General features: G+C 39.3%; 1 protein-coding gene across 2 annotated transcripts in view; it reads left to right on the top strand.

Moving 5' to 3' along the window:
* Positions 1-18,584, top strand: part of TTC7B (tetratricopeptide repeat domain 7B) — a gene marked incomplete at its 5' end in the record, with an annotated part of 147,654 nt that extends 129,070 nt beyond the window's left edge. For both annotated transcript variants that reach the window (XM_080617488.1, XM_080617489.1), the window contains one exon: positions 17,807-18,584. In XM_080617488.1, coding sequence (XP_080473614.1) covers positions 17,807-18,028 — 222 coding nt within the window. In that variant the 3' untranslated portion in view covers positions 18,029-18,584. The remainder of the gene's footprint in view (positions 1-17,806) is intronic.
* Positions 18,585-19,739: the final 1,155 nt, after the last annotated feature.

The following is a 19,739-nucleotide window of genomic DNA, read 5'->3' as shown; positions in this document are numbered from 1 at the left end:
GATACTGTTGTGGTGATTCAAGAAAGCTGGCTTTCAAGAAATTGCCTTTACATTGGATTTAATGTTGCTTTTAGAACTAGCTTTTCTTTCTTAAGAACTGGTAGAACTGAAGGGAAAAGAAGTATTAGCAAAATAGTGAGATGTAAAAATCATAGAATAGTTGAAAAATGGAGAAATGAAAACAGAATTGAATAGAAAAATGGAGAGTTCATGCTCAAGAGCCACATAAAGCATTTGACCTGAAAGAAATCTTCAGTCTTTTAGTACTGCTCAGATGAACCAAGCAAAGTAATTCATTAGCAAAGCACTTACTTGGCAGAAATATAAAAACATGAACATTGTTCACACTGTTAAAAGCTAAGCACTGCAAGGAAAGACACTACCCAGAATACTTGAGCAATATAGCATGGTGTAGTAGGCCAATTAGGCTGCAGGCATCTGATTCTTTGTATTTTTTTTTTTTTTTTAATACTTTGATGAAAAATACCAGAGTTTTTAAATGCTTCCCTCTTATTCCAGGAACTAAATTTCATAAATGAAGTTAGGAATGTTTCCTTTATGGATATATCTAAAGTTAACATTCGAGTTAAATTTCTTTCTGGGTTTTAATTCATTGATTTGTCTTTTTAATCAGTGATGCTGGTGAAATAATTTGTTGCAGCACAGTGTGCTCAATCTCCCTCAGCCACTACTGATACGCTGTTTAGATCACACATCTTGCGCTTGCTGTTTAAGACCAACATCCTTAGGAAATTAGGAAATCATTGTTTGTGTGTGTGTTTGTCAGCTTTGCCTTCATAACTTTTCAATTCTTTAGCCAGTTTCATCTGGACAGAAGGAGGAATGATATAAAAATAAAAGTACTACTAATAAAAAAAGAGTCATCTGGGCTTGTGAAAGTATAACAAAAATAGAGGCAGGAGGACAGACTACCGAGGCTATTTCATTATTTCAATTTTTTATTAGATATTAGCAAGTACACATGAGAGGGAGAATTTGTAAATTCTCTGCTGCAGGGATAAAAGACACAGTCATTAGAAAACCAAACCAGGCTTTATTACAGTCAGTGCTTTTGGAAATAGCTGTTAAAAGTTAACTTTATTCCAGAACATACATGCTGTATTCTGCTACATTACTTTAGTTAGCATATACTTAGACCAAGTAGTGAATTACATTATAAAGACCTTATCAGTAAAGGACTATGGAAATAGACATTTTAAAAAAAATCATGCAGATGGTTTAGTGGAGGGCTTGTTAATGTTGAAGGATGGTTGGACTTGATGATCTTGAAGGTCTTTTCCAACCTTGCTGATTCTATGATTCAGGATTTCTTCTGTACAATACACTGTGTGAAAATAGTTTCAGAGCTCTAAATCTACATGGACAAAGACTGAGTTAGCACTCTGGAAAAATACTTGTCTTCTGTTAGAGGTGATCTTACCTACTAAAAAAGAGGACTGCTATTGCCATTCTCTGCTGGTAAGCTGTTTTCGCTACGTTTAAATAAGTAATTTAAAATAAAGACATAGTTAAAAAAGTATATTCTCTCATTTAAAAACAAAACTGTTTTTTTGCTAAAGGGGGGATGTAGCAAATTAAGGCAGATGTGGTTACAAATGTTAGACAAGTGAGCCTCTATTAGCTGCAGAGCCGTTTCGATTTCCCTTTTTTTTCGTGGTCCTTGTTACAGTTTGTCCTGACAGCTGACAATTGCTTCTTTGGGATTCTGTCTGTTTTTTAATTTATGACCATTTGAAAAAGTGATAGCCACAATGGCATCAGAACAGATGGCATTGTGAGGATCATGGACCCAAAGACTTACCAGAGGGCTGTGAAATGCTATGACAGAATTGCAGTCTGTGATGATGCTTTGTCATGTTAATTGAATGCCTAGCCAGAATTTGGTAGGTTACAGCTGCCAGAAATAACTGTTCTTGATATAAAGTCTAAAACAGTATGGAACACTGTCAGATCTATTAAAATAATTGATGCGTCAAACTTAACTTCCTTTAAGGTAGTGTGAGCAGCTGGTGATCTTTGTTGAAAATAAGTGATGTAGCTTTAGCCTGGGCATCCAAACTCATCTCATTGCTGCAGAATCAACCCCTAAGCTTCTTAAAATTGGAAGAGGTTTTATTAGTAGGTGCAGTTTTTCTGTCACGTGCATTAGATTTGCTTTAATGTAACATTTATATCTGAATATTTTTGCTGAAGATAAAATCTGTGAATATTTAACACAATAGCTGGTGGAAAATCTTTGTATTGTGCTGCAGACTCAGCGGCCACCTTACGATCTAGAATTCCCACCTTCCACACCAAACCCATGCTGTTGCTACAGTTCTTACCTTTGAAAGTGGAAGCTGCCATTCTGCATTTCTGCTCTTCACTCAGTGAGCATTAACTTCCCAATTTGCTCATTCTGATCAAATCCTAGCTTTGTGTGGGAGTGCCTTTTCTGACATCCTTGTGTTCTTGCTGCCAACTGTGCTCCAGTGAACTAGAAAGTGACTGAAATGGACAAGATTCTGACATTCTGGGAAGCAGGATTCAAATCTGCTTCAGCTGCTTGTCAGCTGACAATAGTAAGCCAAAGGAAAGGACTGAGAGAGAAATGCATTTGGAATTACAGTTTCTCTGCATATTCCAACATTATGCACTAATTTATCATATAGTTTGGAATTTGGAATTCATGAGCCATAAACCAACCACAGCATGTGATTTAACATGCTGTGTCATTCAGTGCAATGATGAGTAACCATTTTAAACCATAACCACATTAAACTCATGTTTTGCCTCAATCTGTAATAGGAATGTAATGTTTATTGTGGATGGCAAAGGTGAAATTAGTAGTGGAAATGCAGTTATGGAAATGGTGTCAAAGACATGCTGGTGGAAGAGTATGGGGCAATTTGCCACAATTCTGGAAGAACTAGTAGATGAAATAGCAAATCTCATTAGCCCAGTAATACTTAGTGAAACCTAAGTTAAAATATTGTAGGGTAGTTAATATGCTACCTTTACTTGGGAAGAGCAGTTGCAGGAGCAAAGTGTCAGTTTGATTGAAAGTAAGACTTGCAGACCCTTCAGAAAAAGAAGTATGATGATTTTAACAAATACAAAATGCAAGAGCAAGACTGGGTATAGAAATTACAGGGGAGGACAAAAAGCTGAGATATTAGTTGATCTGAGCTGTATCTCCATTTTTCTACAAGAGCTACATCTTCATTGTTCATGAGCTGGCTGGGCCCAACAGAAGATATCATGTTGTTGCAGTTATCAGTGCTATCATCTTGTCAACAGTGCAGTCTCACCATTAGTCTTGTAAGCCTACAGATTTCTCCTTCTCCTATGGAAGATGGCGATGTTCATGCTCCACTGGTTGCTTCATGTCCCCAGAATACTCCCCAGAGACTGCCACGCCCAGTAAAACCAGCTGAGGATGGACAATAGGGCACGTATGCCCTCAGTGTGAACTAAAGCATAGGTTTCATTTGGGGATTCTTCCCGGGCTGGCCCTGTGATTCTCTTGCAGTCCCAAGTAAAGTGACTGGATGACAAACTGGCCTGTAGCTTTGCGTCAATGTTATCTTTATACACTGAACACTGAGGTGACTGAACAGTGCTACACACTGCAAAGTCTCTGAAGCGTTTCCTGGGAGGAGCAGGAAACTTTAATAATAATACATGCTTCTTGTAGACATGAGAGGAATATGCATAATCAAAAAAGTCTAGGTGACTTTGGCACTGGAACAAATGAAAACAAACTGGCTAGGGAAAAATTTGGGTATATGATTTGGAGAGATTCCTAGCACTTACAGTCTAAACACTGTGGAACAAGAAATCCTGTGCTAAGGTTTTCTGTAACAACAAGGGAGCAAAATGAATCACCTAAGAGGGCTCTTCTGAGCTCATGTTAATTAAATAGAAAATACGTAATTTTTTACAAGTTTGAAATAAAAACTTAACAATGATTCCCAAAAGCATAGTTGTGAGAAAACCTGATAGGCTTATATGGAGTTGAATTATAAAAGATAGGTGATACTTAATTGTATAAATCTGTTTGCTTCCAGATCAGGATTAGAAAAAGCTGATTTCTTGAGGTACATTAATGTTAGGGGTGTTAAATTAATTTAAGGAGGGGGTGTAAATTATTTTCAATGTTGTTTTCTTTTTGTTTTGGTTTGGTTTGGTTTTGTTTCATTTTCGAAAATTGTGGAGTCCTAGAATAGTTATGGTTGGAAAGGACCTTAAGATCATCTAGTTCCAACCCCTTGGCATGGGCAGGAGCACCTTACACCAGACCATGTCACCCAAGGCTCTGTCCAGCCTGGCATTTAACACTGCCAGGGATGGAGCATTTACCACTTCTTTGGGCAACCTGTTCCAGTGCCTCACCACCCTCACAGTAAAAATCTTCTTCCTTATATCTAACCTGAACTTCCCCTGTTAAAGTTTAAACTCATTACCCCTTGTCTTGTCGCTACAGTACCTGATGAATAGTCCCTCTCTGGCATCCTCGTAGGTCCCATTCAGGTACTGGAAGGCTGCTGTGAGGTCTCCACGCAGCCTTCTCTTCCCCAGGCTGAACAGCCCCAACTTTCTCAGCCTGTCTTCATATGGGAGGTCCTCCAGCCTCCTTATCATCCTCATGGCCCGCCTCTGAACTTGCTCCAACAGTTCCATGTCCTACTTACGTTGAGGACACCAGAACTGTACACAATACTCCCAAGTGAGGTCTCACAAGAGCAGAAGAGCAGGATCACTTCCTTTGAGCTGCTGGTCACATTCCTTTTGATGCAGCCCAGGATACGGTTGGCTTTCTGGGCTGCAAGCGCACATTGCCAGCTCATGTTAAGTTTCTCATCAACCAACACCCCCAAGTCCTTCTCCACAGTCCTTCTCTTCTTTGCCCAACCTGTAGCTGTGCCTGGGATTGCTCCAACCCAGGGGTAGGACCTTGCACTTGGCATGATTAAACTTCATAAGGTTGGCATCAGCCCACCTCACAAGCGTGTCGAGGTCCCTCTGGATGGCATCCATTCTCTCCAGGGTATCAACCGAACCACACAGCTTGGTGTCATCGGTGAACTTGCTGAGGGCACACTCAATCCCACTGTTCATGTCACCGACAAAGATGTTGAACAAGACCGGTCCCAACACCGATCCCTGATGGACACCACTCGTTACCCGTCTCCAGCCGGACATTGAGCCATTGACCACAACTCTTTGCGTGCGGCCATCCAGGCAGTTCTTTATCCACCAAGTGGTCCACCCATCAAATTGATGTCTCTCCAATTTAGAGACAAGGATGTTGTGTGGGACAGTGTCGAACGCTTTGCACAAATCCAGGTAAATGACATCAACGGCTCTGCCCCTGTCCATCAGTTCCATAGCCCATCGTAGAAGGCCACCAAATTGATCAGTCTAGATTTCCCCTTAGTGAAGCCATATTGACTGTCACCAACCATCTTGTTGTTCTTCATGTGCCTTAGGATGGTTTCCAGGAGAATCTGCTCCATGATCCTGTCAGGCACAGAGGTGAGACTGGTCTGTAGTTTCTTGGTCTTCCATTTTCCCCTTCTTGAAAATGAGAGTTATATTTCCCTTTTTCCAGTCATTAGGAGCTTCACCTGGCTGCCATGATTTTTCAAATATTGCTATTTGGGTTTCTCTCTTTAATTGTCCACAGCTTTTTTCCTTAGTTTTCATTATATTTAACTTCAGGTTTTGTGAAAGCTAAGTTGGTATATAAAGAAGTGTTCTGTTTTATTTTTCTGAAAGTGCTAAAAGTCCTTTCTTAACCAATGGTTAGGGTTTGGCTCTTCTGATCTCCGCCTGATGGTGCACAGATGGGAGGGTGTATGTCTTCACTTCGTGCTCAAAATAGCCTTCCCTTAAAGACAGGCCTGCTGGCAGCTGTCCTGTCAGACTGACAGGTTAGCAGGCTACCTACAACTTCTGCCTTTCATTTAAGAGTCCAGGGAGGGGAGAAAGAGGGTGCATTTTCTCTCATGCAGGGAGGTTTCTGCAAACTTCTGTGAGGATGGCTTTCCCCATTGTACTGTGTTGAGGCTGAGGAGCAGATGGCAGTTCACATCTTCTTTTTGAGGGAGGAAATGGTCCATTTCCTGGGATGTTACAGAAATATAGTTATTAATCCTATATTGAAAATAACCTCCTCTTCTTAGCGGTTACTGCAATGCCAGTGTAGAATGTGCTGCTGTTGTGTCAACACTTCTGAAACAGTGACATGAACTGTACTTATAGCATATGTATGTATATGCAAAAGTCTCTTTGGCTAAGGGCAGAAGGAATAAAACTGTGAATAATGTGCTTTAATCTTTGAATTTCTGTTTTGTTTTAGTAATGAAACTACTGGTCGTCTTTTATACTGCCATTCTAGCTCTGAATATTTAATACAGCGTTTTTCAGAATATCTGAGAGAAATGCACATGCATAAATGCAAAAAAGGTACTTCAGAAGAGTATCGTTCACTTCTGATTCCTTTGCCATAATCTCGAAAGTTCAGACAAGTTCTTGTTTCTGTAGCATTGAATGCGTATAAGTATGGACTACAAGTATGGACTACAAGTGCAAGTTTTCACTAGTGACAATCTAGCTAAAGATCTCCTAAGTACTCAATTTGAAGCCTGACAGTTCTACTAGTTACAAATTTGAACCACAGAACCTAGTACTGGGTCTACAACTCTGATTTTATTTTGATGCACAAGCTATTCGCCTGACTTCAGATTGATTTCTTCTTTAGAACATTTGATCAATTTTTCTTATTACTGTTTCCAGCAGCCACATATCACTTGTATGTTCACTGTGATTTTTTAAGAAAAACTGTCATTAATGAAAAACAGGGCCTTGTAATTTTCAGATGGAGACAAAAAGTTAGATAATCTCTGAAGTCACTTGCTGTTTCACTCCATTAGTAAGGTGTTTTGTTTCCAACATGCTTGCTAGTCAAATTAGTTCTCACAATATAGTGTGATGGTCATAGAATGTTTTTATAAGCGGTTAGAATGTTCACATAAAGTGTAAATCGAAATTACAGCAGACTATTGCAAGATCATGTTGTCCTAACAGGACAGCTCCTGCCCAGGAGCTTCCATCTCAGTGGAAGGCTACAATCAGCAATTTAAAAAAAACCCAAAACTTTTGTTTTGAACCTTTCTGCATTATCAGCTGTGAACAGTAACAAACTAAAAGGCAAGCACATCCCTCTTGTAAGGGGTCAGTCATTTTCAAGGGGTTATAAATACACAGATGCGGTAACAAGGACACGGGTTCCTTATTTCATGCTGGCAATGTAAAGTTCAGTGAGTAACAAAGCCAGAGTTGTTGTTTTAAAAATCTGTTGCCAAGCAGTAGGTTTTCTCCTAGCAACAAGTGTTTTGCAGCAGGGGAAGCAATTGGATACCTCAGGGGGTATGTTGGCATTGGGGGAAGGGTAAAGAAATAACAAACTGGGGCTGGAAGCTTGCTTCAGCAGTGATACAGAGCACAATGCTCCATTTCAGGGTGTGTTGGGAGTGAGGGAGGCGAGCGGGGGTGACAGGCAGGAAGGGACACGTAGAGCAGACAGTGGTTTGGGACGGGCAGTGAACAAAAGTGCTGGCTTTTTTCTCACTTGCAGGTGCTGGTTCATATTCATTCATCACAGAATCACAGTATTGTTAGTGTTATAAATTGAGACCACAATGGATCGTAATTCCAATTACAATTTTATTAATTGTAGCAGTAGAATCTGAGCAAAGACAGCGCTGGACGGCAGGGGAGTCTGCGCTCCGCCAACTACCGTACGGAGTAAATCAGACTGTCCCTTTTTATACATCCTGACTTCCGTGTTCATAGAGTGGTGGAGATACTCTGCGCATGTTCCAGCTATTACTAGGGGTTCGGAAGTCTTCCTCCTTTGTCCTATGGTTGACCCCGTCGGTTATACTTGCTTAAGAGATAAGCGGCGTCGGTTGTGCTTGCTTAAGAGATTTCACATCAGTTGTTATCCGACCTTTACATTGGGTTTAGTATAAGTCTTAATAAACAATATCCTAGTCCGTAGTTTCTCACAGTTAGGGTTGGAAGGAACCTCTGAAGATCATCTACCCAGCCCCCCTGCCAAGGTCACCACTTATCAGTTGCTTTGGTTTGGTTTAGTGAGTGATCAGCTGTAGTACTATTAGCTGTGTCCTCATTTAAAAAAATCCATCCTGAGCTGCTAGGAAGTTTTATTGTGAAAATATTTGAGAAACACACTTTTTATGATTCAAAAGAATTGTATTATTAGAGAAAGCAAGATAAGTCGGTTTGTATTCTGCATTTTGGAAACAACTTAGATACATACAGTTTCTTTTCCAATTAAAAAAAATATAGATTCTTTTACAGAAAATTATCTTTACTTATAAATGTTGGTAGTCAATCCAGTTGGTTTTAAACCTTATAATATGAACACCCTTCAAAATCCTTGCATTAAAATGCATCTGTGTCTGTAATTACAGGCATAGAATTATGTTTATTCTTTTTTTTTTTTCTTTTTTTTGATGTAATGGCTTATTTTGAACTGATGCACCATGTCACAATTTTTTCTCACTTGCAAAGGATAGTTACTTACAATGACTAAGCGTGCAACTGTGCTTCGTATATATGACTTTGAAAGAAGGAGTTAATAAATGATTTATTGTGCAAAGTCATACTTCCATTAGAGGGACATGTTTCAACACAAATTCATCAGCTAAAACAAAAATAGGAGAGCATAGTATATAAATAATGTGCTACTTCAGTTTATGTTAGTGTAAAATATTGATTATAGAATACATTTAAAATATGTATTTTTATCACAGAGGATGGGAAGTATCAGCTGCAGAATTTTACTTATTTTTCCATATGTCATGATAAATTCTTATTTGCCTTTCTAGCACTTCTGTTTCATTATTATAGCATAACAGTGTCATATCTCTGGTAAACATTCAAGTTTGATAGATTTGCTTGAAAATAGCAGCCACCTTAACACATGCAAAATAGGCTGAAAAAGCAGCATGTAACAAGGGGCAGTTTTGAGATGCTAAAATTACAGTGCCTATGGATTTGCAATGCATACATTGCATATTAAGTTTCATAACTGGTTATAGTCACAATCCTTGATTTTCAAGGTTTTTAGATGAGATGTTCTATCACATATTTCTGCATACCACAGTTGAAAGTTGATTCTCTTTTAGGCAGGTTGGGACTTGTTTAAAAAAAATAAAATAGGAACTGGGAAAATTACGGGGGAGTTGGAGGTAGTGAGCTCTTTAGGCCTTTTTGTTGTAACTTAAAAAACTCCAGTATTTTCCACATCCATATAGCTCTATATCCAATTATATATTGCAGCTGCTAGCTTATTTGGCTTGAGCAGATCATCAGTGAACCAGGCAAGTAGTGTTTCTATTGTTGTTCTGTCTCCCTGCTCTCATCATTAAAAGCAAGGTCAGTCCATTTTTTATTTTCATATGCCGATAATGTTTTCTTGTAGCTCTTGTTTTTGCAAGGGAAACTTTTAGCTCTGAAATATTTTTTAGCTAAAAAAGGTCTGCATTATACAAATTCAGAAGCTCTACCGGTCATGTAGTAGACCTACTAGGAAAAAATTAATATTAGTATCTCAATCTTAAATATCAAATTGCCGTTGTTGAGTCTTTTGCAGATCAACAGGCTGCAATTTTTTAACATGGTGAACGTCTCTGACACTTTTTTGCATGTTAGGTCCACCACATTCCTTCTTCTCATACTATCCACTTCTCTCAGTTGCCAGTTTACTTCTCTGCAGAGTTACGAGAGTTCAGTGCTGAGAGCTTGGCATCCCCTGAAGAAAGAAAAAGTGCAAATGCACTCATGGTTCAAGTTCCCATTATATTTTTTCCACTTTGAAATCAATTGTACTCATAACATTGGTTTTGAGAATATCTCCAGCCTATAATATATGTATTTCTTAGAGAAAATTAAATTGTTCCGCTTGAAATCAAATGAATAAAGGTAAAAAAAAAAAGTGGTGCTTCTGTTGAAATTGAGAACTGTTTATTTTTTAGGAGGGAGAATATTCAGACAGTTAAACCTTAAGAAAAGCCACCTCATGAGCAGAAATTTTTTAGTCACACTGAAGAAACTGCAGGGGTCTTTGTAGTGTTACCTCTTTTTTTTTGGCAGTTATTGCAAATCTTGTTTAGCACAATATAGCTCTGGGTTGGTGAGGCATACAATTGGGTGAGAACTGTGGCTTTAATTTTTTAAAAGTTCATTCCCTGGAGAAAAATTTGAATGTTAACTTCTCATTTGTTTGAAAGCAACTGAAAAAAAAAAAAGACCTTACTGGACTCCTCTAAATGGCAAAGTTTTATCATGCTTTCAAAATCAGAAATTAGTTATTGAAGTAGTTTTCCATTTCTGTCCCGTGTTCGTTTTTCTAGATGTGTGTTTTCCTTTGACTTTTTTGTTAATAATCATGACAAGTTAATTTGAAAAGAGGGAAAGGCTGTTGCAGAAAAGACTTCTTTTCAGTGAAGGCTATGCCGCACACTCATTTAAGCATTTATGGCTTTATACAATTGCTTACTGTATCATGTTGTTCAGATTCTTAGAGATTATATTTTATTAATAAATAATGAAGCATTTGCTAACTGAGGGTTATTGGAGACTATATAAAGCTGCATTTGGCAATTAGGATTCATTTGAATGTTTTCCTTTTTAAAAATGCTTACCTGTAGTTAATGAAAAATAACATGTAGAAGGAAAAAATAACTATGCCAAAATATAATTTTGACATGTCCAATACATAGCAAAATATAATTCTGGCTTATTGAAGAAGGTATTAATTGTAATTACTGGTTTTATTGTGCCATCACCATAGATCATATTTTAAAGGTATCTTGTTTATCTAGGATACGAATAGACATGTAATGGCATATTGAAAGTTACCTAGGTGGAGTAAGGATTTAGATCGTCTTGAAGTGAATTCTGATTAAACATGATATCTTAATGCATTTGAAAATTCCATTATGCATCTTTTTGTGCCCAAAAGACTTTGAATATGGTGAGGGATTTGGCTTGTTTGCTTTTTTAAAAAAGGCCTTGTAGATTTGAAGATTTTCAGATCCATTAATTTTATTATGCTAGTTTTCTTCTTTCAGAAATAAGCTGGATACCTACCATAATTTTGCTTTTTAATGTTTTTATTCATTAGTTGGACATTTCTCTGCACCTGTTTCTTTAGTGTAACCCAAGGAATCAAAAGAAAGTCATTCTTGCAACAGAAGCATCAAGTAGTAATATTATATAGGCATGAAAATATTATCAATCTCAATGCAGTTGAGGGAGAACCTGGTATTGGAACTGGAGTAGTGGAAGGTCCCTGGATCCTTTAGACAAATCTTCTCATAACCATCAAAGCATTCAAGCTTTTGCTGTAGGACTTGGTCTGAACACTGTTTTGAGCCCTGCCAGGCTGTGCCAAAATCTCTGTGCTCCAATTGCCAGGAATGCTTTCACTTTTTTTTTTTTTTTTTTGTAAACTTACAGCCAATTTATACGCAGGTATTCTTGTGCCAACATTATTCTCTAACTAAAATAGGTTTTCTCTATTCTGTTCTCTCTACTGTTTTTATAGCAAGTAACTTCATCTCCTCTCAGTTTTTGATTTGCTAGATTAAACAAACTAAGTCTGTTAGTCTTCTGTTGTAAATTAGGATTTTTTTATTGATCATCTCAATAGTAATTTTCTGTTCCAGTTTGAATGGCTTTTGTTGAATAGAGGAGACTACACAAGGTGCCAGAGGAGACCCTGCTGTAGCTGTGTACAGCACAGCTGCTAAAGTCTCTGTTGTTTTCCTCCCTGTTGGAAACTTCTTCTTTTGTCACTTGACTTCTAGTATTTCACACTGGCACCTTTTCACGCTGTTATCCTGTGGCTGCCTCATACACCCAAGTCTTTGTCTCAAGCTGCTTGGTTGACAGGCTTCTACCGTGCTGCAGAACTCTGTTACCATTGTGGTATTTTCAGCCTTTGTTTACTGACTTCTGCCATATTTCTGTTTTCCTAGTTGTCATGATCAGCCTGTTGCTTTCTATATTGTATCCTCTTTGTGTTTTCCAATTCTATCATTGCTGTCATAATTCTTGTGATGTGTTATTAATTTAAACACTAAACATGATTAGTCCCAAGACAGTATCCAAAATACAGAAGATATAATCCCTATTCCTTAACTCATGCAAGCTAAGTGTAAATGAAGGTTATTCAACCAAATGTTTTGGATGGTACAGTAAGATATATCTGTTTGTTCAGATTCAGTAGCTGTTTTTCTGGGCTGTATTTGTGTAGGTACCTAGGAGATATTGAGTAATAAATAACAAATTACTTCTGTTTTGACAACAGTGCCAAGGGCCTTCAGTCAGGGGTTGGGCCCTGCTTGGCTTGGCATTATAAAAATAATCCTGGGGCAGATGGTTTGGCAAAATAAGCAAAGAATAGTAGTTTGTATGTGGGGCAATATAAAATGGAGTGTAAGGGTGATGACTGAGCAAGGAAACATGTAAAATCACTGCCCAACTGCAGGGACACATGTGACTCCAGACTGAATGAGGAAAGAATCATCAAGACCTTGAAAATAACCTGTGGTAGAGAAGAAAGTTGGAAGCACTTTCCTCCTTTTTTTATTAATTCCTAGAGGGTTTTGTTCTGTTCTGATGTGAAGCTTATGTAGAACCTTGCTTGTAGTGACTACAGAACCTGCCTGTAGCAGGCAGCACACAGAAGTACTCTTTTTTCAGAAAGCCAGCCCCTGTAGGCTGTCAAAATTGAAAACTCCCTGTTACTCGCAGCTGAGCCCCAGTGATGGCCTGAGCACTGTAAAAGGGCTGTTGACCTTTCCTCGAGCAGACAGCATCTGAACTCCAAATATCTATGAGTACTGTTGATTATGCAAAGTGACTAGTAAAAATATCAGTGAGTCAGAGAGATGAAGCACTGCATTCACTTCTTGTGATGATGGGATTCTCTTAGCTTTCTGCCTGTGCCACTTCTGATTAGAGCTTTCTGCTAGAGCTTTTTGAGTTACAGAATCAACCTCTGCAATGTAGAACTGGCTAAAAGAAAAGTAAGATTTGCTGAGAGAGTTTACAACATAAAGACATCCTGAACAGACTAAAGCTGGAAGTCATAACATATTTAGGGGAAATCAGTGCTTTGCCAAAAAAAAAACCCCAAAACTAAAACAACCCCAAAACAACCCCAAAAGAACCCCAAAATTCTCAGCAAACCAGACACATGGTAAAGTAATAAACGAGACTTGTACTGTGCTGCAAAATGAAGAGGCCAACACACCTTAGAGGCTTTTATAACTGTTAGAAGCAAATGGCATAAGTTTGTTGATCTTCATGTGTAAGAACTAGTGAAGATTATCCTAGCAGGATGCCAACAGTCATCTTAAACACCTTTGTCAAGTACTGTGGCATTTTAAAAATGTACAAAGAACAAATAGATTGCCTTAGATGTGTGTGATTCCTTAGGAACTTACTGTTTTCATCATAGAATCATAGAATAGTTAGGGTTGGAAAGGACCTTAAGATCATCCAGCTCCAACCCCCCTGCCATGGGCAGGGAGAACTCACACTAAACCATGCCACCCAAGGCCTCATCCAACCTGGCCTTGAACACCGTCAAGGATGAAGCATTCACAACCTCCCTGGGCAACCCATTCCAGTGCCTCACCACCCTTACAGTGAAGAACTTCTTCCTTATATCCAATCTAAACTTCCCCTGTTTAAGTTTTAACCCGTTACCCCTTGTCCTGTCACTACAGTCCCTGATGAAGAGTCCCTCCCCAGCATCCTTGTAGGCCCCCTTCAGATACTGGAAGGCTGCTATAAGGTCTCCATGCAGCCTTCTCTTCTCCAGGCTGAACAGCCCCAACTTCCTCAGCCTATCTTCTTTTGTAGAGTGGGTATTTTCCTGCTAACATTTCTTATTATTTACTCAAATGATAATAATTATAATTAATAATTAGTTTTCCTAATTGACTCAGGTTCTAAATTCCCTATTTTTTTTTTCTTTTAAAGTTTGCTTGCTGTTTATAAGGAGGATATGCAAAAAAGGCATTCCCTTTAATTTAAATTAACATGGCAAGTCTGAAGGTGTGACCCATATGTCACTTAGGTACTCCTCTGTGTTTCTGCAGAGTTGATGTGTTGTTCAAGCGCATATCTAGCCATAAAGTGAGAGACCTAACATTATTCTGCAGATAAATGTTGTCTGTGCATCTGCTGCTAAATAGGTAAACACCAGAACTGGTGGCTTTGAGATTTTGTTTCCAGTTAGGAAGCAAAGGAAAATACGCAGTGAAGGACTAGGATAACTTGTATTGATTTCTGGGAAATCTTAGAGGAGTTTTGTTTGGGAAGGGTGGAATGTAGGGATTTTTTCTTTTATGTTTTGTTTTTTAATGGTTGGGGGGTTTTTGTTTTGTTTTTCCTGAAGGGTCCAGTACAGAGATCAAGTATATGCTGACAGCTGGTAAACTGGAGGTCAGTTTTCTTGAATGGGTGATGTTGTGAGGTCACTGAAGGATGTTGCTGTTCAATAGGCATGCCTGCTTCTTCTACCTGTGGTCTGTAGTGTAATGCTTAATAGGGCAAAGTCAGGCAGGGACTGAAAACAATTTTAAATGTTCTATGTCTCAGAATTTTGATGAAGTCTTCCAAGAAGTAAATTACAAACTAGACACTCAAAATATGTGACATCTGACCACCACTCTGAGAGAGTTAATGAATCAGAAGGTATTATGGCTTCTTTCTCTAGGTTGCTTGTTTGAGCTCAGCCCACAGATAAAGTGGTCAAATATCACTGTCCTTTTGATGCTCTGCACGAAACAAGTCCTGTTTTCTCTCCATTGGTTCTTGGGAAGCAAAGCTTGTTGCCCTAATGCTGCTACCCAAGGCAAGAGTCTTCATACCATCCAAGCCTGAGACACCAGTGAAAGGATTGACTTTTGAGGGATTCTCGTTCTAAAAAGCTGTGCCCTCAGAACATGAGGGTACAGGATGGGACCTGATTGCTCATGCAAGAGTGGTTCCTTCGCTAGTGCTGAATGGCTTATATTCTTAGAAAAATGTAAGAGCAAACAAACAGCTAGTATTTGCTCTAGTTCTATCACCTGGAAAGTCTCAGCTGCACTTTTTTCTGTACAGAATAGGACAGATGTGACATAGCGTGTTTCTATTTCCATCAACGAGCTTATGTCTGCAAAATTTGGTTGTTTCTTCTAAACTTGAAAAGAACAGCTTGTATCTTTAGCAAAAGGGTATATTGACTGGTATATTTGAGGAAAAAAAAAGTAGTACTAACATTCAGAGAACTCATGTTTAATTAGTATAAAATATACAAATACACACAGGAAAAAAAGTAGATTTTTGAAAATTAATTGGAGAATCTTGTCTCAAAAATTAAGAACGTTTTAATTTTACTAAGGTTAGGTGCGTGCAGCCACACCATTGTATATTCCACTTCTTTGCTTCATTTTTTATAGTTTCACATCCAATACCTACTAGTCACTGACTTTTTCCTGCAAGGAAAAATCAGTGACCCTGAAAATTACCTGATTTTTGGATTGGAAGTACTATTAACTTGCTCTGGAAATGCTGACTCACTTGACAGCTCAAAATAAATCCAGAATCAGAAAAGCCCTTATGTGAGAACATCTGCTTGGCTTCACTAAGGGCAAATCCTGCCTGACCAATTTGGTGGCCTTCTACGATGGGCTATGGAACTGATGGACAGGGGTAGAGCAGTTGATGGCATCTACCTGGACTTGTGCAAAGCGTTCGACACTGTCCCACACAACATCCTTGCCTCTAAATTGGAGAGACATCAATTTGATGGGTGGACCACTCGGTGGATAAAGAACTGGCTGGATGGCCGTACGCAAAGAGTTGTGGTCAATGGCTCAATGTCCGGCTGGAGACGGGTAACGAGTGGTGTCCCTCAGGGATCGGTGTTGGGACCGGTCTTGTTCAACATCTTTGTCAGTGACATGAACAGTGGGATTGAGTGCGCCCTCAGCAAGTTTGCTGATGACACCAAGCTGTGTGGTTCGGTTGATACGCTGGAGGGAAGGAATGCCATCCAGAGGGACCTCGACACGCTTGTGAGGTGCACAGATGCCAACCTCATGAAGTTCAACAAAGCAAAGTGCCAGGTCCTACACGTGGGCGCTCCTTGGCACAGGGCAATCCCAGGCACAGCTACAGTTTGGGCAGAGAAGAGATTCAGAGCAGCCTTGTGGAGAAGGACTTGGGGCTGTCGGCCAATGAGAAACTTAACATGAGCTGGCAGTATGTGCTGTCAGCCCAGAAAAGCTACATGGAGGCCTCATAGCAGCCTTCCAGTATCTGAAGGGGGCCTACAAGGATGCTGGGGAGGAACTCTTCATTAGGGACTGTAGTGACATGACAAGGGGTAACAGGTTAAAACTTAAACAAGGAAAGTTTAGATTGGGTATAAGGAAGAAATTCTTTACTGTGAGGGTGGAGAGGCACTGGAATGGGTTGCCCAAGGAAGCTGTGAATGTTCCATCCCTGGCAGTGTTCAAGGCCGGATTGTACAGAGCCCTGGCTGGCATGGTTTAGTGCGAGTTGTCCCTGTCCATGGCAGGGGGGTTAGAACTAGATGATCTGAAGGTCCTTTCCAACCCTAACTATTCTATGATTCAATGATTTTTCGTAGTGTGGTCTGCTCTCTTTCTCTGTAGGATGGAGTTAGCAGTCTGTCCATGCTGAAAGTCAGCCTAGTGGGCAGAATTCCAGAAACGTATGGTGAATAATTCAGGGGTTGCATAGAATTTCCCTACTTTCTAATCATTGGCGCTTAGGTTGATAAGGATTTGAGGGACAGATGTACAGAGAGAAATGTTCCAAGGAGTGGGGGCTGAGAGGGAATCTGTAAGCATGTAATCCGAACTCTCTGGAAAACAAAGATTTGTGGTCCATAAGCATTTTGCAATATGGAATCACAAGGTAAAAATGCATAACATCATTAAGATTATTATAATCCTGGATAAAAGCTTTCTCACAGGGTCATTCCACATAGCTGAATATGCTGGATAGAGATTTCCATTGCCTCATTCAGCCTGTATCCAAGTGGGTTTGGACATCCTTGTGAATCGTGTGGTGTTGAATTGGATCCCATCCCACAGGGGAAGATAAAAGATCTGTGTCTAGGAAGCTCCTTAGGAAGTTATCTGCCTGCTGGACCTTTATAAACTGTTGGGGCAGTATTAGTCCCAGCACATTTCCTGTCCCAGAGATTGAATCAAATACCATGGGTGTTGCCCACTTGGTTCTGTTACTGCAATCCCTGAATGCTGATGATGCCGTGTGTACGATCTCAGATGTTATAAGACATGAGCTGGGTGCTGAGATGTGCAGGCAGGACACAAACACTTCAGGGCACACACTTTAGTAGGCCTTCCAACATGGGAAGCTCAAATACTTACTGATTTTTGGGTGGGTTTTTGTTTTTCAGCTCAGGTTTTTTTAATTTCTGTGTCTTTGTTTCCTATGCAAAGCCACTTGACTCCTTGTTGGTGTGCAGTAGCCTGCTCCAGTCCTGCTTCAGGTTATTTCTCTAATAAAAAACTAAAAAATAAAAATTGTTATATAGTCTATAACACTTTCAACCCAAGAACTACCTACACTTATTTATGTTGTGACATATCATTTGAGCTTCTGGAAACTCCTAGTGGCCAATCTCAACCATTTTTCCTTTGCTTTCTTGCAGGCTTTGATACTTCACCAGCTTGGACGCTATAGCTTGGCAGAGAAGATTCTCAGAGATGCCGTCCAGGTGAACTCCACAGCCCACGAGGTCTGGAATGGCCTGGGAGAGGTGCTGCAGGCTCAAGGCAATGATGATGCTGCAACCGAATGCTTCCTGACAGCACTAGAGCTTGAAGCTAGCAGTCCCGTGGTCCCTTTTACCATTATTCCCAGAGTCCTTTGAGAGGGCACCTTGATCAACCGATTTTGGTCTGACTTCTGGGTGAGGAATCTCAGTGTATCAAGCTGCCTGGTGACTGGTTAGTTTGAAAAACTTTAGAGCTACAAGTAACAAACTCCAGTCTTTTGCGGGAAAGTGGCCAAAACAGTGACATGATGCAATACATTAATGTTAGACTGAGAGGACAAAATGACTAGCCAGAACCAAATCACTCATATTGCTTATGTTTTTGCCCTGGTAGTTTTAAAACATTGTTATATTGTTCATGGATGATGTGCCATATTTTGTTAGTGATACTTGAGTGATACATAAAGTTATCATGGAATCAACTATCAAACGTAGAATAAGTTAAAATTCAGTGGCAGAGCAGACTATTTTTAACAAGGCTGTTAATAAAGCTGTTCTCTTCCTGCCTCTCAACCTCTTTTGGCCCAAAGTCAAAATATGAAATTTCTGTTTCCATCTCTATTTTAGACCAGGCCAGCAAATCGATTGAGTTCTCGTTTTCAGTTGTTAATAACTGTGATGTGTGGCTAATTGTTGTCTCTATTTAGAGCAAAAGCTGAGTACATGAATATTTATATTTTACCAATGTATGCCTGTTACAAAAAATATATTAGTTATTTAAGTTTAACTTTTTTATGTGAATTCAGAGTTTATTTATGAATGGAAATATGTAAAAAGAAGCCTCAAATGGAATATTTACTGACATTCCTTATACGTGACCCACACTTGGCTAAATGGGAAGATTATGTTAATAATAAAATGATTTTTAAATGGAACCTTTCTGGTGTCCTGGTTAAGAACCCAGGAGGGAAATAGATTGCTTGTGAACATATTTTTATGATGTGTGGCCTGTGGCTGGCTGGCCTCAAACATGAATGACACCAGAATGAAATGGCCTGAGGCTAGTCTAAAGAAAAGAAGCTGCTATATTCCTTGCCAATGGTATTGTTATCTTAGATTTCAGGTTTCCTTCAATCTTCAACTCTCCTTTTTTATTCCTTCCACTCCAGCTCTCAATGAAACCAGATTACTTGGCCTCTACATAATACATGGTCATTTACATATACCTTGGTAGTGCTCAGGAAAAGCATATTAACTATTTGCACACTATTCTTCAGGATTTCTTCCTCAACATCTTCTGCACTTTATGTCCCTTGAAGGAAAAGTTGGCTGGTAACAGATTATTGCCATATCAGTAGTAATAGGACCAAATGTTTAGTAGACAAATATAAGAGTGATTCGTTGCAATGACTGTTCAGGATACATGAGCAACAGTAGTCTAGTGTGTGCTCATTTACAATGCTGGGCTCATATGGAGCCTGGGAAGAGTTCCAGGTTTGCCATTAGACTGGGTGCTCCTTGGTATTTGCCTGATTTGTCGCAAGAAGCGGTTTTAAAGTGCTTAGCACAAGATAACAGATGATTCAGAAAAATAACAGCAAATGTTTTTCTTTGTCACTCACCAGAGAGCTTACTCACCTCAAATGCATGACAATCCTCACTGTGATATAGTCTCTGTGTGCTCCAGTGAATCTCTTCAAATGACAGAAGACATAAACTTCAGGAAGCTCTACAGTTTTGCCTCTTGCTTTTTCCCACTGGCATTTCATGTGCTTGTTAGGCTGAGACTACTTTAAAATTGTAACTGCTTACTGCTTGGATTGTATGTTCTCTGTAAAATGAACCAAACCCCTGTAATAGGTAGTGT

The sequence above is a fragment of the Psittacula echo genome, assembly GCF_963264785.1.
Source record: "Psittacula echo genome assembly, chromosome: 5".
Classification (NCBI taxonomy): domain Eukaryota; kingdom Metazoa; phylum Chordata; class Aves; order Psittaciformes; family Psittacidae; genus Psittacula; species Psittacula echo.
The sequence above is the reverse complement of the archived record's forward strand: the minus strand, read 5'-3'. Positions and strand labels throughout refer to the sequence as shown.